Source organism: Lycium barbarum, chromosome 4, assembly GCF_019175385.1.
Source record: "Lycium barbarum isolate Lr01 chromosome 4, ASM1917538v2, whole genome shotgun sequence".
Classification (NCBI taxonomy): domain Eukaryota; kingdom Viridiplantae; phylum Streptophyta; class Magnoliopsida; order Solanales; family Solanaceae; genus Lycium; species Lycium barbarum.
The window spans coordinates 3,735,610-3,763,149 of NC_083340.1; the positions used below are offsets into that span (position 1 = coordinate 3,735,610).

At 34.5% G+C, this 27,540-nt stretch overlaps 3 protein-coding genes across 9 annotated transcripts; 2 read left to right on the forward strand and 1 right to left on the reverse strand.

Moving 5' to 3' along the window:
* Window positions 1-260: 260 nt before the first annotated feature.
* LOC132634881 (probable E3 ubiquitin-protein ligase RHB1A) lies at window positions 261-5,183 on the forward strand. Of its 3 annotated transcripts, none has more exons than XM_060351007.1 (5): window positions 261-416; window positions 2,799-2,928; window positions 3,908-4,343; window positions 4,433-4,542; window positions 4,645-5,183. In XM_060351007.1, exons 2-5 carry the CDS (start codon window positions 2,857-2,859, stop codon window positions 4,675-4,677), a joined length of 651 nt encoding a protein of 216 aa, XP_060206990.1. In that variant the 5' UTR covers window positions 261-416; window positions 2,799-2,856; the 3' UTR covers window positions 4,678-5,183. The 3 variants fall into 3 exon arrangements, with proteins under 3 accessions (XP_060206990.1, XP_060206991.1, XP_060206992.1); XM_060351008.1 differs by lacking the exon at window positions 261-416 and adding an exon at window positions 499-522; XM_060351009.1 differs by lacking the exon at window positions 261-416 and adding an exon at window positions 972-994.
* Window positions 5,184-12,450: 7,267 nt separating this feature from the next.
* On the forward strand, window positions 12,451-17,390 carry LOC132634882 (AT-rich interactive domain-containing protein 2). 2 transcript variants are annotated; one of them, XM_060351011.1, is made up of 3 exons: window positions 12,451-14,327; window positions 16,203-17,069; window positions 17,194-17,390. In XM_060351011.1, exons 1-3 carry the CDS (start codon window positions 13,236-13,238, stop codon window positions 17,200-17,202), a joined length of 1,968 nt encoding a protein of 655 aa, XP_060206994.1. In that variant the 5' UTR covers window positions 12,451-13,235; the 3' UTR covers window positions 17,203-17,390. The 2 variants fall into 2 exon arrangements, with proteins under 2 accessions (XP_060206994.1, XP_060206993.1); XM_060351010.1 differs by having other exon boundaries at window positions 12,455-14,327; window positions 16,203-17,390.
* A 2,390-nt stretch (window positions 17,391-19,780) lies between these two features.
* On the reverse strand, window positions 19,781-27,276 carry LOC132634883 (cyclin-dependent kinase D-3-like). Of its 4 annotated transcripts, none has more exons than XM_060351015.1 (8): window positions 26,961-27,276; window positions 24,808-25,106; window positions 24,617-24,725; window positions 23,460-23,585; window positions 21,774-22,009; window positions 21,392-21,700; window positions 20,272-20,389; window positions 19,781-20,168 (listed from the first exon to the last, which is right to left on the reverse strand). In XM_060351015.1, the coding sequence occupies exons 1-7, from the start codon at window positions 27,069-27,071 to the stop codon at window positions 20,329-20,331; spliced, it is 1,251 nt and encodes a 416-aa protein (XP_060206998.1). In that variant the 5' UTR covers window positions 27,072-27,276; the 3' UTR covers window positions 19,781-20,168; window positions 20,272-20,328. The 4 variants fall into 4 exon arrangements, with proteins under 4 accessions (XP_060206998.1, XP_060206999.1, XP_060206996.1 ...); XM_060351016.1 differs by having other exon boundaries at window positions 20,265-20,389; XM_060351013.1 differs by having other exon boundaries at window positions 19,781-20,183; window positions 20,265-20,389.
* Window positions 27,277-27,540: the final 264 nt, after the last annotated feature.

Genomic DNA, 27,540 nt, shown 5'->3' on the forward strand with positions numbered 1-27,540 from the left:
ATGAAATGATTTATAGCCACAGAAATATCTATAACTTATTTTATTCCGCAAATTTCAAAAGTTCATGAATATTTAAACCACATCACATAAATTTGAACCGGAAGAATAACTCTTAAGATATATATAAAATATAAAAGTCATAAATAATTTGAGACGGATAGAGTAATAAATATACCAATATAGAATATATTATATTATAGTATAGTAGTGCCTGATATATAATTCCAAAATTCAAATTGGTGGGTGATGTTTTTGTGAATGGAAGTGGTCATCTGACACGCTCTTGCACAAAAGAAGCACAAGTGCCACCCCCACCCCCACTCCCACCCCCCAATTACCCCCACCCCCTAAAACCTTTTTGCACCGTTTTTCGACACTTTCTGACTCATCATCACCAATTCTTCAATCACACCCAGGTAACAATAATCAATCTATACGTACACAATTTCCTGTATCTATAGGTTCAGCTTTGCTGTGATTTTTGTGTATACAACTTGTTTGATGCATAGGAATTGATTTACGGTGAGCTTCTGTAAGTGTTTATTTGTTTGTTTTCAGCTTGACTTGGATTAAAATTTTGCATTAGGGAAGTTGGATTAATTGATGTGTTAGGACTGGAAATAGGGCTTGTTGTGTTAGTTTAATTATCATACTTTGAGTATTCTGTTTATTTTTAGCTGTGTGATCGATCCGCGAGACAGTAGATTTTACAAGTTCGTGTTTTACTGTTTCTCATCGTACAGGTAATAAAATGCACCTTTGTTTAATTGTTCTTCTATTTGTTGTGAAGAGCTCTGTGAGTTAAGCTACTGAGTTTCCCTCACAAAAAAATTAATGTCGTCTAGGGTCGAAGGCACCTCAATGGATTAGTATGAACTTGATGACTAGTTAGTGTTCCAGATTTTGGTTTCACTTGATTAATTTGATTTCAGCTATATAGGAAACAGGTGTCGAGGGTCTACTGGAAACAGCCTCTCTACCTCCCAAGGTAGGGGTAAGTTCTGCGTACACTCTAAGGTTTCATTGGGTATGTTATTGTTGTATATAGGAACAAAGTCCAAATTTCTCGGTTTTGGTTGCTTAGTATCAGTAAGAGTGTAACTTATCTTGGAACCTTTCTTTGACCTTGAATCTTGAGGAATTGCTTTCCAGGATCAGTGAACTCTTGTGGAACTAGCTCACGGTAATAAATACGCTATTGAACTTGGTCTACAGCAAAAGATTGTTGATGAGATAAACCTAAAATTACATGAAGGGAAGTTGTCTCAAAAAATGCTACAACTTCCCACAATCACGCGGACTTAGCTAAGAATCGAACGCAGTATAAGCAATGTAACCATATAGGCGTTTCCAACTTGTTGGGAGTAAGGTTTAATTGCTGTTGTTACACTTGTAGTAGATCTGGGTACAGATAAGTGTGGGATTTTGACCCTCTAGTTTTAGAAAACCTCTGATTTGCCTTAAATGACAAGTTGTTTAACAATATTTATGCCATGGACTCAAATACAGTGGAAGGGATTTAGCGGATTCTTAATCCTGACTAGTTTGGGATTGAGGCATGGTGGTTGACGGAGAGAGATGTCATTGTTAGGATAATATTGTATCTAGTTTGTAATTATCTGTATTTAGTTTGTATTTACCTCTTAGATACAGTACTATATAAGTCTATGCAATGTAACTTATATAGTACTGTAGCTAATAGGTAAATACAAACTAAATACAGATAATTAAAAACTAGATACAATATTATCCTAACAGTCATGACTAACTTGGCACAATCTGTTGTAACTTTTGCTTCTGAATCGAAAGTTAACCTCCTATTTTGAACTGTTTTTCCTCTCATTAGAGTGTTCTTTTTTTTTCTTTTTTAAATGGTGAGATTTCATTTATAATAGCACTAAGATGGTGCTGGTAATTCTGTACAGCGGAGTAAAAGTATGAAGACAAAAGTATATATCCCTTTCTAACCTTAAGGATTCTAACAGCTCTAGAAGTGATTCTGCTTCATTTACAAGTTCCGTTCTAAACCAAAAATAAAACAAAGAAGAATTGTTGGCCTTTATTCTGGATGGAATTTAATTTATCCTCCAATTACCTCATGTTCCTTTCTGTCCAAACTGGCCACCAGATCCAAGTTGGTACTGTGTTCCACCACTTCGCCCTTCTTCTTTGAGCTCCTACTCTGTCCAGCTTCTAAAAGAAGTATTGCGTGGCATGGTCCATTTGATGCCCCAAAAATTCAAAAAAGCTTCCATCGACGTGTGGAGGGCCTTGGTCCATTTATAGTTAGTTAGTTAGGGTTACAACTCCACACTGGCATCTCCATTCTGATCCAATCGGTTACCTGAAAGTGCAGAACACGTGGAAGATGCTTTCATTTTGCTAGGTCACTACAAATGTTATTCAACCATGTGACTTCGATTGTCTTTCACCATCACATAAGAAAAAGAGTTGAGATATAATTTCGTATAATTTTGGTGGTTGTGCTTAGTGATACATATTTCTTTGTCATGATTTGCTGTATGTTCCATAAGTTTCCAAACTGGTCTCGCCTATAAATAGAATGAACTGGTCTCTGCTAGTGAGTAATTTGCGCAAACAATCAGAATTGCTGATTCTAGCTCTCACAGCAGTGCTTTCTCCTGATCATTCTGTTAATGTGCACTGTTAGTGTATGATGCAGTATCCTTCTGCAAGCTATATATCAGTGCTTTTATGGTCAATCTAGAGGCCAGGCCTGCTTCTTTTGGTTCTTAAATCTCCTAATAATGATAGTATTATGTTGTAATGGTGCACAGAAAAAAATGAGCAAGGAGTCAACCCCTTCAGGCGGTTGACCTAGATAAATTATCAGAAATGGGTAATTGTTGCTGTTGCTGTTGTGCTTCAAAAGGAGTGGAATTGAACGGTTCACCCTCATTCTACCGTGTAAGTGATTTGTCCTCATTCCAGGTGCCATTTACCTTCTTTTAATTTCTGATATTCTGATTACAGCATTCTGGTTCAAAGTTCCTTTGAAGATTGAAATTTATTGTTAAGAGGAAAATTTGAGTTCTAGCCCCTTCCTTTCTCTTGTTGTTTTTGCATAAAACCATGCCAACTCATCTTATCAGAACTTTAGTATGCTCCAGAAAATTTTTGATCAGGGAAGAACTAGTAAATGTGTGTACTTAGGGACTCAGTGTCTGAAAGTTGAAAGAATTAGGACACCAACAGATAGTGGCGGATTTCTGTCCAGTGACTGTTCGCTGTCTGGGAAACATTACTCAGCGTTGTATATGTTAATGCTTCATAGGTTGATAAACCTGGCTCCTGAACTCTTTCCTGTGTATGTTGCATGCTGTGACATAATAAAACAACCTTGGGTATAGTTATCCTTATCTTTTTCTTATTTTCAACCTACCATTCTATGCTCTCTATGAGCACTTTCCAGAAAGCATCTTTCGTTTTATATTGCTGTTTTCTTCTTAGTATGTGTGGTTATCAGTTCACTCCGTTAGAAAAACCTTCTCTTTTTTCTCTTTTTGTTTTTATGATTTTGTATAGGGGTTAATATGATTTGTTTTGAATAAAATCCGCTATATGGTCCCAAATCCATGCAAATGCTTCATTGCCTTGGATATAGGGTACTTGACAGAGGAGCTGGTCATTATCATAGTGCTTTTTGCAGTCTTTGAAGTCAGGAAAATAAAGGATAAGGTAAAGAGAATTAGACCAGCTTAGTAACCAGGAAAGTAGGAGGATAAGGGGATGATAAATTACACTTTTCAGCATTAGGAACCGAAGTTCGTTGTTATGTTCTGAATGCACTCTAATAATGTAGACCTTTCTTTTGATGGCATTATCTGATCCTTCTGTATTTTGCTATGACAAATTGGATTTATTTAACTTTTAAAATTTTCTTCAGTATCCTACAGTGCCGGAAGAGCGCGAACCATTGTCATCTCATCATGTCACAGCTGCAGCATTCTCCTCTGCGGCGCTTTTGGTTGATACAAATCTGGACACCTCAAGTCCTGACACTTACAGACCACCTCCAATGCCGATGCCTTATGAAACATATGCGGGAAGGCCCAGGACTCCACCAGGTAATCCAGATGGCATCAAGAACGAGGCAGCAGTTCAGGAAATAAACATTGAAACTGGTGGAGCACTGAACTTAGCAGATGCTGCTGAAGCTGTGGACAAGGATAAGGAGGAGTCTGAAGGCAACGTGCAAACAGATATCCAGCTTGATACAATAAAGGAGTTGGAAGATGAACTTGAGAAGTCCGAGGAACTCAAAAAACCCAAACTACCTGTATCCTTACCACCGCAAGAAGAATGTCCCATCTGTCTTGAAGGTGAGAAATAGCTTTTAGCGCTGTTGCTCCCAACTCCCCGCTTCTAGCTTCAATTAGAAACTGTACAATGACTGTACTCTTCATTGCAGAATATGATGCTGAGAATCCAAAAATGAGCACAAAATGCGAGCATCAGTTTCATCTTTCATGCATTCTTGAATGGATGGAGAGAAGTGACACGTGCCCCGTCTGTGATCAGGTTTGTTTTAAACCATAATAACCTCAACTAGATTGTTGACTGGTAATATGAACTACTGCTATAATGGCATCATAATTATTGTCCTCTTCTCCTTGGTTGTAGGAAACGGTTTTTAATCCTGCAATTGATGAATAGCAACGAGAATTCTGCCTATAGGCGGGTGGTTGCAGTAGTGACTTTGTTGTATGCCAAGAAGTGTTGTTCAATACTTTTTGTGTCCATGGCAGTTTACAGCTTTAGCCGTCGTTTCTTCACATGTTTCCTTATGTTTGCTTCAAATCGTTAAGCTTGGATGTGGGAATAATTAGGATAATGATTGAAAAGGTTAACAAAAAAAGAGGATAAAGAGAACATTGGTTTCAATACATCGCATAGGTTCGTTTCCATTGTGAATATCGTTTTTTAATCCACGAAATATAGGTTATTCATCACTTGTATTGCATTTCTGCAGATTTGTTTGTGCTTTTCAATTTCTGTATCTCCTATCCTAGAGACAAGTGTCTTTTCTTTTATCTTTTTCCTTTTTCGGGTCATTTGACTATGAATTGGTAGCTCTATTTTCTATATTTGTAAATATGCAGTATAGGAACAACTCCATTCTTGTGTACAAGACCACACTTAAACATTGAAACTTTGTGCAATTCTGCTGTTTGTTTTACGTAGGTGTATATAAAGCATTCCCAGGGGGTTAGTTTTGTCCTCTTTGTTTCTTCTTTTTTTTCCTGATAATCGAGAATTCGCTGTTTACAGCTTGAGACTCTGAATAATAATAGTTCGTTCTCTACCCGTTTCCACTTAAATACTAGACTTGGTCTGCATATGTTGTCGAGTTTGAATTGTTCATTGCTGCAAGCCGGTTTAAGACTCTTGCAGTTATAGGACAATACATTAATTGATGCAATTGTTTTCTTTTTTCATTTGCAGTATCATTATTTAAGAAAATGGTAATTGGCACTAAACCAGTAATTCGCGACTTTAACTTTTTAAAAATATTGTTGTTACTTTGTAGTTAAGCAAAATATCTGAACATCAAAACGTATTCATCGTTGCTAGAGAATGGATCATAGCTACCTAAACGAATCGTGTAAAAAATACTGAGCACAAGAAAAGGAAGACAATCATATGATGTTTGCATTGAAATTTTATGGAGAAACTAAAATGGAGACTTCTTTTTAAAAGGGAATTTATATTGTTGCAAAAGATCTTTAATCATGGCAAACATTACCAGCCATGTCATAACTATAATGAAAGACGAATTAGACAAAAATCTAATGATGGCTCAACATGTGACATGTCGTGTAATTTGTCATTTAAGAATAGTTCTCAGATAATAATATCGAAATAGGAAAAGTATTCTGAAAGGCTCTTAAAAATAAAGAACTACAAAATAAACATGCTAACCTATCTTAGTTGATTGTGTAATTCTTTTGTGAAACATTTGTAAGATTTGGCTAGGGGTTTATTGTGAATGATAAAATTTATCCTACTTTTATTTTGACTTATGAATCCTTTAGATTACCAAATATGAGATATAAATTTAATTCTGATCTAATTTCCATTATTTCTAAATACGATGTACAATCAAATTTCTAATTTAGGATAAGCATTTTCCTTTTTTGATGATTAAGTGTTTATTACAAGCGTAAATACATACTAAATATCCTAATTTTCACGAAATTGGAATTTCAAATTTTCCATATCATGTTGATAGTTAGGTTAAATATGAAAATTACACAATGCAAGTGTAAATATATATTGGATACTTTAGTTTTGCGGCATTTAGATTTCTAACTTCGTACATCATATGGTAGTTTAGCTTAAATATGAATGTGTAATTACGTAAATATTGTTAAAAGTCTTATCGATAGTATAACATACTTTGTTTATTCTAATTTATTTTGCATTTTTCACTTAATGGATAGTGATTTTCAAATCTAAGTACAACAACGTCTCCAATGTAATCCCACAAGTGAGCTCTGGGGAGGTAGGATGTACCGTGTACGTAGACCTTATCTCTACTTTTATGAGATAGAGAGGATGTTTCTGATATACTCTCGCAAATAGTCCATATATTATCGCAAATACTAGTCCATATATTACTACTACATGTTTTTCATATGAAAAATGAAAGAAAATTTCAACGTTATATAATTAATCAGGGTAAAAATGTGTCGAGCATTTCTTGGAAATAGAATAAAGTTTTTATTTCTTTTAACGACTTTCAAAGTAATATCTTGATCGGTTCCAGTTGTATATTAAATCAACGGAAAAGGTTCAAAAGTGCCCTTATCGTATCATAAATGGTTCAAAATGCCCTCTTTCCACTATTAGATAAAAAATGCCCCCAACATTTTTTAATGTATTAAATGCTCTTTTTTAACAGCTGAATGACTTGGCAATTGATGAGTCATTTAATAAGACAAATGGCTTCATCTTATTAGTCCACATGGATGCTCCATCTACTTACAAATCTCAACACCTTCTACGTATGTTCTCATATTACTTACGCCTAAATTGGTAAATACATGCCATGTGGGTATATGCAAATTGGATTGATCACTAATATCCATGCCAATGAGTTAAAAAGAGTACGAATAGTTTATCAGAATTGTTGATTGATTTTGTTACTAAAGGCTAGGGGTGGCAAATGGGTGGGTTTGATTGGATTTGATTTGGTTAAAAATGGTTTGAACAAAAACGGGTTTGGTTTCAAACCGCTCATATTTCATGTGGGTAAATATGAGTTGGGTGATAAATGGGTGGGTTGGTTATGGGTTAGCCCATTTTATACAAGTATAATATTATTTTAAGTGTAATGTCTACAATTTTTTTTCTTTTGTCAAGTTGAATTAATTTTTTCATATATTCATAATTGATATTATGAAATTGAAGTTTCAGGGGTGGGGTGGGGGGTAAAAATTTTTTTTTCCCCAATTTTTATAAAAGTAAAATATATGAAATTGATTCTTTTTTTTTTGCTGGGGGGTGGGGAGGGGGTTAAACACATTTTTTTTCCATATAAAAATAAAATATATGAAATTGAAATTTGAGGTTGAGGGGTGGGGTGGGCAGTAAGAATTTTTTTCCACTTTTTATAAAAGAAATGTATGAAATAGAAAATGTGGTTGTTGGGGGTGGGGGGCAGGGTGATGGTGGGGTTAGGGGTCAGAGTGAGATGAAGCAAAAACAAAATCTCATTTTTCAAATTTTTATAAAAGCAAAATAAAGCATATGAAATTAAAAAAAAAAAAAAAAAAAAAGTGTTTTGGGGGGGGGGGGGGTGTTAAGAAAAAAGTTCTCAGTTTTTTTTTTTTTTTTTTTTTTTAAAGAAGTAAAATAAATTAATAGAAAATATTGGGGGGAGGGTGGGGCATGGCGGCGTGGGTGGTGGGGTAAGGGTTGAGTGGGATGTAAGAAAGAAATTTCTCATTTTCAAAATGAGTTGTTATTGGGTGTAGTATATTCTTATATGGATACCCATATTTGCTCATATTTTTATGGGTTAAAAGAAGTTATTTAGCCCATATTTATCCACCTGAAATATGAGTGATTCAACTCACTAAAATATGAGTTAAATGGGCTAAATTTCTAAATATGAGCTTAAATTGCCACCCTGGGGTTTGCATTTGCACTAGTACTTATGCTAGGCTTTTTGTATACATTTTTTGGTTTCATGGCATGTGGGGTCTATTTATGAGGAAAGAATTATTGTACATGATATTGTCTTCTACAACTTTAATAATTTCACAATAACATGAGATCCCTAAACCAATTCCATTAGCAAAGGATCACACTATCTTAAAAACTACATACTTCAAAGCAATCTCCAAAGGCATCTACACGTCAAGCTGGATAATAACTGGAAGAAAGAAGATGAACCATTGAAGAAGGACGAAGAGATGCAAAAATAATCGGCAGTGTATGTTTTAGCATACTCAGTTAGTTATGGGTGTTGGGTTTTTAGAATAGTTGGGTCGGATTCTTTAAAATGGGTCAGAAATCCATGTCATCAACTCCAAGTCATTGCCAAGTCATTTAGTTGTTAAAAAGGACATTTTTAGACCTAAAAAGAACGTCGAGGGTAGTTTTGATCTAATAGGTGGAAGGAGGCAATTTTGAACCATTTATGATACATTAAGGGCATTTGACATTTTTCGTTAAATCAATTAGCAAATTTTCTTTCACTATATTTTCTTAATGTTTCGCTCCTGAAAAAAATGATAATCAAAACAAGAAAAATAGCGATCAGTAATAATATTTAATTTCAGTAACTCGTGCGGGTACAATTCTTAGAAAATCTTAAATCAATAGACGTAATCCTCGGATTCTTTTCCCCACGACCGTCAACTCAAGGGCTTTGCCTATTCTTGAATTGATGGATTACTTGTTGTTGGAATTTCACCACGAATGCAAAGCCAAGCTTTGATCACAAACATGGAGGTATGAAAACTTGCGGCTCACCACTTGAAAATGAAGACCTCCGGGTATGCGAAGACTTGCAGATCACCACTGGAGAGGAGAGCTTCTCTATATATTTTTCTTGATCTTCAGAAGATTTATGGATCACAACCAGAGATGGAGACTTCGATATGAGGAAGACTTGCGGATTACCACCAGAGTGATGATGTATGCATTTCTCTTATCTTCTGGTTGAGAATGTCTTCTCTCTGATTCTGAATGATCTTAGAGGGTTATGTAACCCCTCAATTTATAGTTGTACAATCTAGACGATCCAATTACATATGGACTCTCTTGCTTGATTTTGATTGGCTTGTGTGAGTCATTAAGTCTACCACAACGACTAAGTGATAAAATTGCATTTGATTGGTGGAACCATATCATTCGGACACTTCACAATATTTGATTGGTCCTCTTTGGTCAACTTGACATACTACATCACTTAAGCACGTGGCATAATTTTATTGGTTCTAGATTTGATTTGGCGTGACATGTCATTTGACACATGGCATGCACCTTGGACTAATGAACTTGGCTCATCATCTGAAGCTCAACTCAATGGGACTAACCCGATAAAATTGGACTCTACTAAGATATTGAACTTAAATAATTTAATCTTGATTTAGGCTTGAAATTTCTTAAATTTAAAAATTTATACAAATTTATCATAATTTTAATTCCAAAAATGCATATGCTACATTCACTATTACTTTTATCCTTTTCTTCTAATTTTACCTTTTTACTATTCCGAAATCATATAATCACAATTACTTATTTAAGACAAAAAAAAGAGAAGTAAATGTAAGGGTAATTTATTGAGATATCCCTTAATTGATATTATTAAATAAAATTCTTAACAGGGGGGTTAAAATCTTAAATGACAATAAAGAGATCGAAGAAAGTAATTTATAATAAAATTTTAACTACATAGAAATTACGTCAATTTTATCTTAAAATAATTTAAAATTAATATCCGAATCATGACGAGAATCGCGAGGTTTAACTCTACCCGTTTAACAATTACAAAATCATCCCGATATTTTAATAATCTTATCCCGCATTCAATATGAGATAGTAAATAATAACAAGATTTTCGATCTAAAATTTTATCGATATTAGCTTATATTCATAATCAAACACTGTATAAATGTAATTCCAAATTTTATATCAGAAGTGTAATCTCGGTAACCAAACAAGCCCAAAAAGTTAATATATTTAGACATCTCTTAAAGCTAATGTTATTAGAATAAATTTCTTAACGAGCGGGTTGAAACTTTAAATGACAATAAAAAGATCGAAGAAAGTAATTTATTGTAATAGTTTATCTACTTAGTAATTAAGAAATCACTGCTCGAACTATAAGACGAGAATCACGAGGTTTAACTCCTCTTCTTTTAATCTTATCAAAACGAACTACAAAATTATCTCGAGATTGTAATAATAATCTGAGGGTTATCATCCCACGTTCAATATGAGATAGTAAATAATAATTAAATTTTGATCTAAAAGTTTGTCGGTATTCACTAATATTGGAATTATAAGACGAGAGTCACAAGATTTAACTCTCCCTTTTTAACCGATTCGAAATCAAATTACAAAATTATTTAGAGACTATAATAATCCTAAGATTATTTTCCAGCATTCAATATGAGGTAGTCATTAAATTTTTATCGATATTTAAATATTATCAACATCATACTATTAATTCCGGTAACCAAATTGATTAATCCAATGGTAATAATGAAATCTCATATATCACTCTCATTATTAAAATTTTATACCCTATATTCTTCTACCATTTTCTACAATATTTAAATATTATCATTTTCCCACAAAATTAATCCCTTTTAGTTCTACTTTAATTTGTTTTCCATTAATGTTTTAATGCAAATTCACAAAATCTCAGACATCAAAAAAATCCTTTATAAACAACAAGAACTTGACCAAGCAGGCTCTTTAACCTGTTCTTACAACCATAAAAAAGAGTTCTTCTATTTTCCTCATTTTTGCAAGCTGCTCCTTTTCTTCATTGTTGTTCAAGCAAAGGAAAAAGGAGAAACATTCAAAAAATAAAAAGGTGGTGGTGGGCTTGAAGGAATTTTATCAAACATCACTTAAAAAGGTAAATAATTCCAATAAACATCCTTTTTCTGTTTTTGTTTTTCAGTTGGTTCTTTTTTTTTATTTTTTTATATGGAATTAGTCATTTTGATTAATCTAGGTTGTGATTGCCAAAATGATCCCATGTGTTTGAGGTAAGATTCAGAATGGTCCTTTAGAAGTTTTTTTTGAGCAATTTTGGTCCTCTAAGTTCGTTAAAATTGAGAATTTTTTCAGACCACTAATTATTTAACAAACTCTAGTTATGAGCCGAGAGTCTATCAGAAATAACCTTTATACCTCCCAAGATAGGAATAAGTCTGCGTACACTCTACCCTCTTCAGACCCCACTTGTTGAGACTACACTAGGTATGTTGTTGTAAAAACGATAAATATTTTTTAATTGTTCTAATTTATATTAAATCACAACATAATTTCCTTTTTAAGTCACTATTACAGGTATGAAGAATATATTCTTTTTCTAATTTTATTTTTACTGCTCCAACAAAAAAACTACTCATTTAAGGAAGAGATAAGGGTGATGAAAGGGAAAAAACTTAACCAATGTGTTAAAATCTATGAAAAGAGTAGTCTATAGTAGTATTTTATCTCTTAGTAATTATGATGTCAATTTTATTTTAAAATAATTAAAAAAAATTAATATCCGAATTATAAGACGAGAGTTACGAGGTTTAAGCCTCCTCTTTTAATCTTTCAAAATAGATTACCAAATCATCGAGAGATTATAATAATTCTAGAATTATAGTTCTAGGGTTATTACCTCGCACTGAGAATGAGGTAGCAAATGATTTTTTTTTTAACGAATGTGTTAACATCTACGAAAAGAGTAGTTTAGAGTAGTATTTTATCTTTTAGTAATTACTACTTATGTCAATTATATTTTAATTACAAAAATATTATAAGACGAGTCTTTCGAGGTTAATATCTGAATCATAAAATGTGACGTACGAGGTTAATATCCGAATTATAAGATTAGACTAACGAGGTTTAACTCTCCTCTTATAATCTTTCCAAAACAGTTTACAAAATCATTCAGAGATTAAATTAATCTTACAATTATAGTTCTAGGGTTATTATTCCGCATTTAAAATGAGATATGAAATTGCTAATAAGATTTCGATCTAAAATTTTATCGGAATTAGCTAAAATTCATAACCTGATACGATATAAATGTAATCCCAAACTTTATATCGGCATCAGTATACTAATCCCGATAACCAAATAACCCCATAAAAAACGAATTTCCTAATTGATTAATCCAACGGTGATAATCAAATCTCATGATGGGGTTAAGACACAAAAGGATGGACCAAAATATTTTTTTTTCATCATTTCTCATTATAAACAAAACTTTTGTACCCTATATTCTTCTACCATTTTCTACAATACTTAAAATGTTAGGGTTCATTTGATATTTAGATAATCACTAGAACTTCCTATAACTATCATTTCCCCCACAACATTAATCCCTTTTCTTTCTTTAAAAAATTGTTTTCTTCCATGAATGTTTTGTGTGCAAATTCACAAAAACTCAAACATCAAAAAACCCAAACACACCTTTCAACTCTATTTCTTTGAGCTGTCAAAAAACCAGGTGATTCTGTTTCATAATAATCTCACTTGGGGTTCTTGTTTTTTTCCTCATTTTTTGAAAGTTACCCCTTTTCTCCATTGCTGTTCAAGAAAAAGGAAGATTTTTTCTTAATTTTTTTTTTTTAGAAAAATAAAAAAGTGGTGGTGGGCTTGAAGAAATTATATATAACGTCACTTGCAGAGGTAAACAATTCCAATTAAAAAAAAAAAAAAACCTTTTCAGTTTTTATCAAAATTTATTTAGTCTATCATTTTTCTTTTTATGTATGTATATTGAATTAGTCATTTCTTGATTAATGTATGTTGTACTTGAGAACCCTAGAAAAAAGGTACAATCTTTTTGTGTTAATGGAAGCTTGGGTAAATTTAAATGATGAGTTAATAGATTGTATCACTTTTTTCCCCCTGTTTTTACAGCTTTTATAAGTACTCATATAGCCTCTCTTTTTTTTGGGGGGGTGTATGGAATTAGTCATTTCTTGATTAGTTAATATAGGTAAAGATACAATCTTTTTGAGTTAATGGAAGCATGGTTGAGTTTAAATGATGAGTCTCTAGTTTACAAAGGAAATGGTTCTAGTATTAATCTTAAGGTAGAAGGAAATGATAGGTTAAAGAGCTTGTTTGATCAACTTCTTGCTGTTTATCTTAGTGAAGTAAGTGATAAAAAAGGCGTAATAAGGTCTCTTCCGGTTTTGACTAGTAGTGGGCAGCCTTTAGATTTGTTTAAACTCTATTGGATTGTGAGGGAAAAAGGCGGATATGACCTAGTTTCGAGCAAGAACTTGTGGGGTTATGTTGCTGGGCATTGTGGATTGGATTTCGGGGCTGTTGCGTTTGTGAAGTTGGCTTATGTTAAGTATTTGAGTGAATTTGATCATTGGTTAATGCGATTACTTAAAGATGGAAACATGGAGAATGGCGAGGGTGGAGTTATTCAGCGATTTGATTTGTTGTCGAACGAGTTGGAGACAAGGTTTAGGAGGTTGTTGTCCCATAAGGGTGAGAAAGAAAAAGATACTAATTTGTTCCCTTCGGAGGAATGCGAGGAAGAGCTTATTTGTAAGGTCAATACTCAGGTTGATTTTGAAATGTTTACTGCTGAAAGTGTTAATAAAATCAATGACGATGACAACGCCTTTTTGGTGTCTACCAAGGGGGTTGTTGAGAAGGTGCTTTGTAAAGCGCCTGACGAATCAAATAGGCAATATGATGATGACGAAAAATTCTTTGCTCGAGACAGGAAAATTAATACAACATCTACTGGAGAGGTGATTCAGGGAGACGTTGCTAAGATGAATGGCATGGCAGAAAATGAAAACCTTTCTGTTCAAAATGGTTATGATAGTACGGTGGCCTCAGGAAAGAGTGTTATCGAGGATGTAATTGTTTCTCGCAAGAGAAAAAGAGAACCTTCGTGTTTCTCAGGAATGTTGGATTGGCTGAACCACGCTGCAAAACATTCGAATGATCCTGAAATCGGACAAGTTCCCGACTCTTCGAAGTGGACAGGTCATACAACCAACGAGTTCTGGTCCCAGGTCTTGTTGGTTAGGGAAGCGCTGCTGAAGAAAAATCATAGTGATACGAATGCAGAGGAATCTAACCCTCAGGTATTTATCTGCTTCATCCTTGTTCAATATTATTGCAGTGATTGGTGGATGTTTTGCCTGCCATTGCTTTATCTTCAATTATTTCTTGTAGCACTGTCTAATTGCCTATTACATGCCAGGGACCTTTAAATATGATTGCTTTATATTATCTTCTCAGAAGTAATTTAATGAGAATCATATATATGGCTTCATTTTACTTGTGGTCGATCAATTGTTTGAATCGGTAAATATTATGTTACACATGTTCTACTGAAGACTAGATAGGCGCTGTAGCTTTACTATAAGTCTTTAACCTGAGTCATTTGTCACAAATTAGGCCAAAACGGTAGAGGGCTTCACTGCTTCTTCATTTCTCGTAACAAATTTAGTGTATCACAACTCCAGAGACCAAAATTGATATTTTATTTTCGAAGTTCCACAACTACGTCCCTGTTTCCAAATAAATAATCTATAGGGTTGAGTGTGATTTTTTTTTTTTTTTTGAGAAAGAAGTGAAGTATTTTCTAATCTAATTTTTTTGTTGTTGCCGTGTTTTCCTTTTTCTTTTGGCAAATTGTTGATGTTCCGTTCTGTTTTCTGTTTCTTGATCTTGTGAGTCTTTAGTTTTCAATCGGAAGTACCATTAGTCTTTCGTCTATTCCAATGTTACATACTGCTAAAGAAAAAGGTAAATTACTAGATATTTTCCAGGTTAAGAGAGGTCATTTTTGAAATGCACAAATTCCGAATTGAGTTGATCCAGTTACTTTGGTTTTCTGTTTCAAGTTTACCTCTATGGGAGAGGGAAGGAAATGACCAATGAACTTCCCTTACGGCACTATTTCTGTGCTTGCAACTCTAGCAGAACATGATGATACATTTTACTATCTTTGTTCTTTTAGGGTGATTTGATTGAAAATGACATTTAACTCAGCATGCTTCCCTGTTATAGAATTTTTTCCCCTCCCTTTCCTGGTTCTCTCTCTCTCTCTAGTTCTAAAAAAATAGTTACTCCTTTTTTCCCTTTTCTATTTGCTTTTTTTGTTATTTGGGTGGGGAGGTGCTTTGTTGAGAGAGTAAACAGAATGTTCTCGTTTGCAAATTTGGCATGAATTACTATCTTGGGAACACTTTCAGTTTGTCGTCCTCTTCTTTGAGGTGTGTAGGGTATGTAATAAAAGACCGGCATTTCAATCATAACACTTATCTGACTTAAGTTAGCCATGATCAATTATATGCGTATATCCGTGTGCGGGTGTTTTTAATTATTATACGGACCCGCCTAAAGTTTCTTGCAACAGCTTTAGAGCTAATACAAAAAGTTTCTATGGAACAAAACAGTTGCTGTATTTCCCAGATAAATCTATAAGAATGGGATATGAATTATAGATGTTAGTTATCCCACATTGATTGAAGGAATCCGCTGTTTTCACCTCATGGACTAGTTTTTGAGGTTGAGTTATGCTCCAAGGTTCATCTTTTAACATGCTATCAGAACCGGACTCATCCTTGTTCTTGGTTTACCCAATGTTATGGCCTTCATGTTATACTGTTCACGCACCAGATGTCCAGTCATGGGCATGTGGAGGGGTTCTAAAAGTTCCACATTGGTTGAAGGGATGGTGTGTTGCCTCCTTATATGGTCTTTGACAATCGTCATCTCATAAGCTAGCTTTTGCGGTTGAGTTAAACAATAGTCACATGTCATTGCCTTGTTGAGGTGATGTACAACTATTTGCCAGTTTCTTGACTTTTTTTTTCTTGTAAATCTTTCTTCTAGAACATACAGTATAAGGCAGAAATTTGGACTTGTACTATATGTCTTCTATGACTTCTTATGTATCAATTTATCGAGAGCAAATTTATTATCCGTTTTGTCATGATGTAAACCAACAGAAGAAGCCGAGGATGCATCCATCCATGTACGAAGAAGAAAAACTCAACAATCAACATGCAGAAAAACTAAGATGCAGCAAAAGGGTGGTCTACGCTTCACAAAAACACGTTAATTGTCCATGTTGCAACTCATGTTCAACCTCTCAAAACAAAGAAACTCCTCAGAAGGAAGAAGAAGAGGATACTCAGCCAGATATGACAAGTGTTTTTGAGGTATCAATAACGGAAAAAACTGAAGATTCTGTTGATCAGCAAACACACCGTGAAGTTCCCGTAGGTCCTCTCTACCAAGCCGAAGTCCCTGAATGGACTGGTGTGATTTCTGAGAGTGATTCTAAGTGGTTAGGCACACGAATGTGGCCTCCGGAAGTGGAAAAAACAAAATCTTTAGTTGAGTTAGATCCTATTGGGAAGGGAAGAAAAAGTTCATGTGGTTGTCCATTTCCGCAATCTGTTGAATGCATCAGGTTCCATATTGCAGACAAGAGGAGTAAGTTGAAGCTCGAGCTTGGTCGTTTGTTTTTCCGGTGGAGGTTTGACCGGATGGGGGAAGAAGTTGCGCTTTCATGGACAGATGAAGAGGAAGAAAGGTTCAAAAATATGGTAAGGTCAGGTGCTAGTACGTTGAAAAGCAAAAACTGGAAGAACTATAAGAAACTGTTTCCATCCAAGACTAGGAATATGTTGGTTAGTTATTACTTCAATGTATTCCTTATCAAGCGCCGGAGCTATCAAAACCGGGTTACTCCAAAGGACCTCGATAGCGATGATGACGAGATAGATTTTGGATGTGTCGGCAGCAGTTTTGGTGATATTAGATTTCATGCACCAATCTCCAGGTCATCACTAACATGCACCCAGAATGAGGTATGCACTGATCTGGAGTAAAATGTCATGAACTCTGTAGGTTCTTTTCTAGTTGATACCAAAACAAATATGTTTTCTTGAACTCAGCAGGCAGTTATTACAACTTGCTTGACAATTTTGACAGACTAGTTGAGTGCAGTGGATGGCAAGTTGGATAATACTAGTGGTAATTTGATTGTGAAGGCTTGCTCTGCTTGAACATTAGGTGAGATGATGCAGCAAGGCGAAATACAAATTAGTAGAAGGCTGTGATGATGTTGTTATGTAAATGCATTATCAAAGTTTAAACAAGTTTTATACAAGGATTCAAAGTTTTCTTTATTGTTGCTTGATGCTTATGTGGAATGTGCGGGTCATATAAGATTTAGACAAGATCAGTTTTGATCATATTCGCCTTTGACTACAAGTAGCACACATGTGCTATAGGTTAAAATGAAAGAATGTTGCTAGCGGAGTTTAGTTATGTCTTATATAAATCTTTAAAGCACTTGTCCTTTCTGTTTGGTGCATCGGAAAATGCATTAGTATCTTTCATAAGCTACATGGCTTAAATTATCTAGGACAGTAAACTACATTTCTTTAGGCGCATCTTCACAGATTAACCAACTTTCTTCATGCTAGTGGCCTTCATTATATATCCTCTTCTTTGATAAACTTGACAACAAGTAAGTAATCAATTTTCACTTCTAAATCTTTGTATCCCCTTTCTTTAGCTAATTAAGGTCTTGTTTGATTCTTCATCGTTCTATAGTGAGACTTGACTTGATGTACGCATCATTTACCTATATATCCTAATATCCATTTTCCGCATTCATCATTAAAGATATCCCTCCAAAAACAACATTTCCAGTGGGCGTCTTGATACTGTCATCAATATTAAGTTTCATCTTCCATGCATAAGGAGGCGACCAAACAATTAATTGGCTTGTTTAGATACAAAGATTTGCGAAGGAAATACTTCATCAATTTTCTTAGCATAATCTCTAATTCACTTACATATAATTTCAATAATTAGGTACTTCTTTCCAATCAAATTTATATTTCACTTTCTTTTAGAAAGTGGTTCTAAAAGACTATAAAGCCTTTCTGACTAATTTAAAGCACATCACAATGGACGGGAAAAGATCCATACTTTATATAACTAGTTGGGATTTGTAGGTTAATAGAATATATAGATAACTCGTAGTGTTGAAGAGTGTTAATCTATTGAGTATTAGAATGAAATGATGCCAAATAGAATGAACTGAAGAATAATGATTTATATAGTTGACTTTAACTGCCTGATCGGTAAATATTTTTTAAATTCTGGATGACCTTAATTGCACAAGTACATCAAACCTTATGTATGAAACATGTCATTTTTTTAATATATACTTTTCAACATTATTCTTGGTTGAGCTAAGTAAATATTTAAGAGAACTTCGAATGGTAGAATAAAATACTTAATAAGAATTCATCTAATCGACTTTAAACTTGCTTGGATTTAGGGGTACTAGTTGCAGCATGAATGATTCGTGTGGTGTTAAAATGACGTTCCAATTAAGTTAGTCAGATATGTAAGGGAAAGGTTATTTTCTTTTCCACCTTTTAACTTTTTAAATTTTGTCAAACTTAATCACCTTGACCAAACAAAAAGGATAAGATTACGATATTGATGTAGCTATTTGAGCAAACAATTTTCCACCGTGATCTACGATTATTTTAATTGACCAGTTCAAAGCACGACGACTTTGGTTTCCTTGTTCACATACTTTAATGCCACATTATTCGTATTAAAATAATCCTATTTTAACGTAGTACTCGTGCGTATTTAAAAAAAAAAAAAGTTTCAAAAGAAAATGTTCGAATGAATTAGAATTTGATAATAAACATGATATAGTGATCAGAAGATGTGAGAGTTTTAAAATGGCATACCAAAGCAAGATAATGCAAAAATAAAAAAATTCTACATATTAATTTTAAAGTAATTGAGATTGACAGGTCATTCAAGGAGAGAGATCAGTGTGCAAAACGAAAGGAAGAAGGAAATATGTGAAACAAAACAAGAGTAATAATTTCAATTTATATTATCTGTAAAACTTCTACACATCCTCCAGTTCTTGAGAAATACATTTGGAAACTTTAATCAGAAGTTTATCTAAATCACCCTTCATTTCTCTCTCAAACGTCTGACTTAATTAATAAACATTTCACTTATGGAAGGGTAAGGATCAATGGCAGATCCAGAATTTTTACCCAGGGAGTTTGAAAAACAAACAAAAGCAAATATAAAAAATAATGTTGTCCCTGGAAATCGAACCTAGGATGCTAGAGATAATTTTGAACACCTTAGACCACTTGAGCTAACATTTTGCATTTGTTCAGGGTATTCAAAAGTGTACATAAACATAGAAAACCTATCCTATATATACACTGTAATCTTGAGTGTTCTAAATCCACCCCTTGTAAGGATAGATTTGAAAAAAGAAGAGTAGCAAATAACTCTCCCCTTTTTTTTACATAACATATTTTGAATCAAAACTGATACTACATGGATGCAATAGAAGGGAATCGTTACAACATTGGCTAACGAGAAAGAAATTCTTTTTAACTCTAAAATAATCTTCGGTGGAATTTCGAGTCTCTTAAGACTCAATACAAAGTAATTAAATTCGATTCCATATCTGTGACCAACGTGCATTGTTTGTGCAGCTATGGCAGAGATGAATATATCATGATTTCTCTGAACAGACAAAATATCCACTAAGTTAAAAATCAGCAACTCAAAAAAGCAACATGTCTCTCAAACTCACAGTTGTCAAGTTAGATATATTCTCGAACAGACACAAATCGATTATGTCACTCTACAAACAGTATCTTAAATTTGAGTTTATACGAATGCTAGAATTGGCATACAATTACATCCTCTCGACAATAAAGAATGAATTAGGTGAACTTTATTACCCTGGTTCAATATACTTCTCCAAGAACACTCGTTATATTGGCAACTTTCGCCCTAAATGGAAAATAGGGACGGGGCATTTGATGCAATAGTGTACCCGATATGCTCGAAAAAAAAGATGCTTTCTTCTTGCTCACCAAAATTATGGCAGATATGGCCTGTAAAGTTAAGACCTGAAACTTGAGATTAATATATAAGAAATTAAGAATGAATAAGTTCCAAGAGAATGTAAATATACAAGGGATAAGACTTACCACGCACCTTTTTAACAATATAGCAGCTCTCATCCAGATGAAAAAAAATATTCAGAGAGATGTGTCATTCCTCTTCTGGTTGGAATTCAAGATCTAACTTCCTCTTTAAATGTGATCGGTCAGCGCTGCAGGTGAAAAAACGTTCAGGAGATTTATAGTGATACCACATCAAAGTAGTTACTGGTCCCTACAATGACTAAATAATATTTTCCTGCATATCCAAATTCTTGATAGCAATCATCATACTAATGTTAGCACATTCAGGATATTTCCTCAGAAAACAATACACCAAAATAACATCTGTTTTAGTTCTCGTTTTTTCGGAGAAAAGCTTATTTTCTTGGGAACTACGGTAACTTGACCACTAGTTGAACACCCAACCCCCCCCCCCCCCCCCCCTTTTTTTTCCTGGTATCGTCTGCACATGTAGTTTTGAATAACAAAAACCATGGCAGTACAGATTATGCAAACTAAAAACCAAGACGTGCATAGGGTTAAACAATCAAAAGGCAACCCCCCCCCCCCCCCCCCTTTTTTCCTGGTATCGTCTGCACATGTAGTTTTGAATAACAAAGTCCCATTTTTTGTGAACAAAAACCTTGGCAGTACAGATTATGCAAACTAAAAACCAAGACGTGCATAGGGTTAAACAATCAAAAGGTCCGCTACAAGGCCAAAACAATATCTGCTTCTGTTACCCTTCTTTCTACTGAATGAATAATTTCGCAGCACTGAAGAACAAAGAGCAAATTTTGAAGTGAAAATGTCCAAACTCTATAGCTCCGCATTAATAATGAAATGCATCCCAAACTAATTTCCCTTCATGGATTCTATGACAAACAGCTGGAAGAAATTGCTACAGTCCCTAGTTAGAATGAACTTACAGTAAAACAGAAAAACATTGATCTATTAATCAATTAAGCTAGTACGTTGGTTCAAGATAATTCAGGGAGAATAAAAAAAGTTTGATCACTTGAGCACAACCAATGTGTGAGTTCAAAGGCAATACATAACCATGTTAGATCAACGGGGCAACAATGGTATATAGCCAACAAGAGAGATCAAGAACAAATGTAAACTATGGTTAGTACTTAGTAGAAGCTATTGCAAGGCGTATCAGCTAATACCTGGTAATGGTCGGTCTAGTAGGTGGTTTCATCCCAAAGACTGAGAAATCCAGTGACATGGGTACCTGTTCACTCCTCTCACCAGCTTGTCGGAATTCATTTCCATGGTCATCCATCTTTTCTGGACGCACATTCGCCTCAAATCCTTCGCGATTTGGCATCACTCTCCTTGACTTTCTTGGCGGAGACAATACCACAGGACCATCATGTGGATTGAGATCTGAAACCCTAGGATTTGCGGGTTCCCGCTTAGGGGGAGGTCTTGGAAGCTGAGCTGGCTCCGTAGGTGGAGGTCCTGATGAGAAGTACCTAAAGAAAGGAAAAGTTCAGTACCCACAGCAACCCCAAGTGTGCAAACTAAACAAGATGAAGAAAAACATACCGATGCTCCAATGCTTGCTCCGCTGAAATTCTAGTTTTTGGGTCGTATGAAAACATCTTTGACAGAAGATCTATGCAATCTTCAGTAGCCGTTGGAAACAATATTTTGAGTGGTTGTCCAGGGACAAATTGGTACTCAACATAATCCGGCAAGTAGACCATATCATGCCACTGTGAAGGCTTTGGGGTCCCAAAGGCCGCAAAAATCTTCCCCAGCTGATCAATATCACTGTTTCCCTAATATAGTCACAGATTTCAAAACAAATTATTGGCTAAAAGAACAAGGCGGATAGGAGTAGTGAAAGTAGCACATGAAATGTAACACAAGTTCAAATAGTTATCAGGAAATCGGAAGAACTTATCATTGAAAAGGATCATCATAGGAACAAGGAAGGGAAAAAATGTTCAGTCTAGTTCGATAACTAATTTGCTTTTAACTATGGCTTCATCTTCAACTGCCCTAATGCACATGAAGCTTTCTAGAACAGAACTAAGAGGGACAATTAGTTCACAGCTTTTATTCTTCTAGTGAAATGTCATGTAAATTTAATGAGAACACATAGAGGAAAGACAACATAACTCACAAAATTGCCTAAGTAACGAAAAATAGAGGGTAAGTTCTTCGTATAATAATTACAGAAAGACAGATCATGAACATTTGGATGATATGTCCCCCATAGCAAAACCCACTAACCAAAACAAGTAATAGACCACGTGGATGCATAAATCACATCTAACCTCAAACGACATATGCAGTTTCACCCCCATAAAGACCCAACCCCTTATCCTACCAAAAGCATATATACTTCAGCTAAAATGATAATGAAAACCTTTTTTGGAAATGGTAAGTATAAATGACAAGGAAAACTTATGCCTTTGGGACTGTTTTCAGGAGTGTGAGGCTCCTCCTTGGCTCTCCATATAACTCCTATTTCTTCTTGGTTCAATAAGATAGTCAAGTCTTCAAAGCCTAACTTGAAACTATATAATCTCATGCAACATTTGAAAAATTGTAGTTGACGATGAAGAAGATTAATTACAAATAACAACGTCATATTCCTTAAACTGATTAGCGGTCAGGCATAGCGCCCTCCTTGGCTCTCCATATAACTCCTATTTCTTCTTGGTTCAATAAGATAGTCAAGTCTTCAAAGCCTAACTTGAAACTATATAATCTCCTGCAACATTTGAAAAATTGTAGTTGACGATGAAGAAGATTAATTACAAATAACAACGTCATATTCCCTTAAACTGATTAGCGGTCAGGCATAGCGCCCCCCTCCCCCCCCCCCCCCCCCCACCCCCTCTTTTTGTGATATTCTTATATGAATATATAACACAGGAAGAAGAAGAAGAAGAAGTATTTTTTTTTTTTTTTTTTTGACAAGTAGAAGAGAGTAGACGTACATGTCTTAAGAGCAAAAGTCTAAAGATGCATACAAAAAGAGTGTTTATTCCCTGGAAGTGAAGAAAGTTACTAACAAAGGATACAATAGCGAAACAACTAGGACTGTCTGGGTTCAGAAGTTAATATGAAAAACTCTTCCAGAAAAGAGCATCTCCTACATTACACTATACAAAAGATCAAGTAGAATCTGGCAAATTGAGTCATGTAAACTAGTGATAGCACCAACCAATGTCACCTATAAGGACTTGTGAGAAATATAATCATGACATAGACGTTCACCTGTAAAAATGGTCGCCGCAGGAGGAGCTCAGCAAAGATACATGCAGCGGCCCAAACATCTACTCCAGGTCCATACTGCTTCGCGCCAAATAATAACTCTGGTGCTCTGTACCACCGGGCAAAAACCTAATAATATCCAACCAGATTAAAAGATAAATTTTGCTTACACTATTTGCAAAAGTAACAGGTAGAGAGAGTGTGATAAGAAAATGGCAAATATGATTTTACCGGAAACAGCCTCTCTACCATGGTAGAGGTAAGGTCTGCGTACATTCTACCCTCCCCAGACCCCACTTTGTGGAATTTCACTGGGTATGTTGCTGTTGTTGTATGATTTGTGAACTCACCAAAAATGAAATGTTAAAGAAAGAAAGAGTAAAGAGACAGGATCTTTTTTTTTTTTTTTTGAGGAGGAGAAAGGATAAAGAGACGGTAATTCCTAATATCTGCACTATTTTGACAACATCCTGCTCAAATTTGTACGCATACCACAAAAAGGCCATTCCTAATTCACCAATAACAAGGTTAAACAAAACAATCAACAATTTGCACGTATGTTTTAATGTAGAATGAAATGTATAAACCAATAAGTAAATACATACAAATTTCCATGAACAACAGTTACTAACATAAGAATTGAAATTGTGTACTGTTCAACACTAGCTACATAGAAAGATAAGAGTAACTATGTCAACTTTGATCATCATAGATTAAAAAGGGTGCAGCATTGGATCACATTTCATTTTTTCCATCACACAATTTGATAGAAGAACAAAAGACCGCTCTTATTTGGTAAAGTAGATATCCCTGAAAGAAAGTCTAAATTTCAAAGATAGATATCTCCAAATTTGATTAGAACAGATTAGAACAGTGTGCGAAACTGATAACTTCGCTTCCATAAGGAAAAAATCAAAGGCAATTTTAGTAAGTTGCTCGTTGCAGGTCAGTAGGTAAGGTGCAAGCAAATCAACTAATTCCCCCCTTTCTAGTGAAGATGACGTGTCATGAATTTCCACTAGGAGAACCACAATTTGAAGCCCAAAAAGAACTATGACAAAATAACAAGATAGAAAAGTGATTTTTGACAGGATATATGCTCCAAGAATCGCAAGGTTCACCTTCACAATTGATCATTAAAGTAGAATAGCCCAACATACCTGATGTGTAAATCTTCTATCAGGGCTACCAAATAGACGTGCTAATCCAAAATCAGCAAGTTTAAGCTGCCCATTAGGTCCAATCAGTAAATTGTTCGGTTTCATATCTCTGTCAGGAAGAAACGGCAAAAGTTTAAGGAAGCTGAACACAAGTCCGAATCTAGTGAAATCGAGATTATACAAACACATACCTATGCAAGACCCATTTCTTGTGACAAACAGCAAGACCTTTCAATGTCATCTGAATATAAGATTTTATATCCGCAGGTGAGAGAAAGATATTCCTATCACGAATCACGGCCTCAAGATCTGTCTCCATGAACTCAAACACAAGATGCAAGTTTCCTTTGTGAGGGAAGGCATCAATCAATTCAATAATGTTAGGATCCTTCAGCTCTTTCAATAGTTTGATTTCCCTCAGGGCAGTAAAATTCACCCCTTCCTTCTGTTTTCCAAGACGAATTTTCTTGATAGCAACAACCTGGCCGCTCTGCAGAAAACGGAATAAAAGCATACATCAGATAAGTCATTATTTCATGATACAAAATGGAACCAAATGTTTAATCAGTTAATAACTATGCCTCGATCCAAAACCAGTTGGGGTCTACCATATGAGTCCTTTATATCCATTCCACATTATCCAAGCCTAGTTGACTCCAATACTTCTAAATAATTTGTCTTTCAAGGCAATTTACCACTCGCTTAAATTAGAGGTTCTCAAAATCTCGCACTAATTCATATAGCCTAGAGAATTATGCCTTGTCGAGATTAGTTACCAAGTGAGCTCATAAACCACCAGAATCCATCTAAAATTTAGCACAAACAGAATTTTCTTTTTTCCTTTTTTGTACTCAATTCAAAATCTTACGAAGCATAACTTGCCATTCTACTCTGCGCGATAAAATTTAAATCAAAACATATTCCAAAATCATAGACATCAACGGCCAGTCAATCAACAACGATTACTCCCAAACTAGTGGGGTTGTAATCGTTTGACTAATTTTAACCTGAACTTCAACCTAAAACAATCCTCCTCCTTTATGGGGACGCGAGAGAACTTCTTCTTCTTTATCACGTTATCTGAACATTCTATGTGAAGCTTGGAGATAGAAATCAGCAAGCATGGCATTAATTACAGAAATCCTAGAAATATTGAATCCAAAGATGGCAAATGAAAAACTCACACACACCGACGAGCTAGCACTAAGAGCTTTTTCATTTGAGCCAAGGATCTATTGGAAACAGCCTCCATACACCACAAAGATAGTGGTAAGGTCTGCATACATCCTACCCTCCCCAGATCCCACTTGTGGGACTACACTGGGTATGTTGCTGTTGTTGTTCAATTCATAAACTTACACAGCTTAATCAATCAACCATTAAACATGACAAAATCAAAATTCAAATAGGCTATCTGAAGCTTGGAAAACCACGGCATTAATTATACAAACCTTAGAATTACTGAAACCAAAGACAGAAAACGAAAAACGCAACACACCCACGAGCTAGCACTAAGAACTTTTTCTTTTTAGTGTTCAATTTAAAAACCATACAAACCTTAAATCTCCAACCATTCAACATAACAAAATCAACATTCAACGAAAAAAAAACACCATGACTTCATAGAATTAACAATCACACCACGATACACCCACAAACTAGCACTAACAGCTTTCTCATTTTGTGTTTAATTCAAAAACTTGCAAACATTATCTCCAACAATTCAACATAACAAAATCAAAACTCAACCAAAAACACATCACAAATTCACAAAATTAACAGCTTTTTTTTCTTTTTGTGTTTAATTCAAAAACTTGCAAACATTATCTCCAACAATTCAACATAACAAAATCAAAACTCAACCAAAAACACATCACAAATTCACAAAATTAACAGTTTTTTTTCTTTTTTCTTTTTGTGTTTAATTCAAAAACTTGCAAACATTATCTCCAACCATTCAACATACCAAAATCAAAACTCAACCAAAAACACATCACAAATTCACAAAATTAACAGTTTTTTTTTCTTTTTTCTTTTTGTGTTTAATTCAAAAACTTGCAAACATTATCTCCAACCATTCAACATACCAAAATCAAAACTCAACCAAAAACACATCACAAATTCACAAAATTAACAGTTTTTTCTTTTCTTTTTGTGCTTAATTCAATAACATACAAACCTTAATCTCCAGCCATTCAACATTACAAAATCAAAATTCAACAAAAAAAATCACAAATCCACAACCCAATCAAACCTAAATTAAACAAAACCCTATAATTCACAAAACCAAATTACTCCAAATTAAAAAATGAAAAAAAAACAAAGTGTATAACAAAAGTAATACCTTCGTATCAATAGCTTTGTAAACAACACCATAAGTACCTTCACCAAGAACTTCACGTTTTAAGTAACGATCTGCTACTTTTTTAGTCAATAAACTGTCTATTTCCGTCATTATTACTGTTAATCTATTCTACTAAGCTAATTGAGTGTGTATATATATTCGACATATACGATGAAACGGGTTTGTTTAATTGCTGTTTTATTGGATTTGGGAAATTGCACACAAGCTGTTTGTGAAAATGTCTCACTGAAGAGTATAATAAAGGGGTAAAAGCAATTGTAGGAGCGTATAAGTGCTGACTCTTGTTAACGTTAACTTATTTCTTTAATGGAGATTTTTTAATTTTTTTTCACTTTAATTTAAAACAAAGTGTTATATTACATGAAATTCTCATTCACACCTTCACTCTTTTTTTGTTTGTTTTGTTTCATCTATTAATATATTTTGTCTTACATTAGGTTTTGTTGCCCATTGGTAAAATTTATCTATTTGGTGCTTACATCAAATAATACTAATTTATCATGGTTAAGTAATTGCAATTATGGTTTGTATAGAAAGAAACGTATCATATAATAATTTA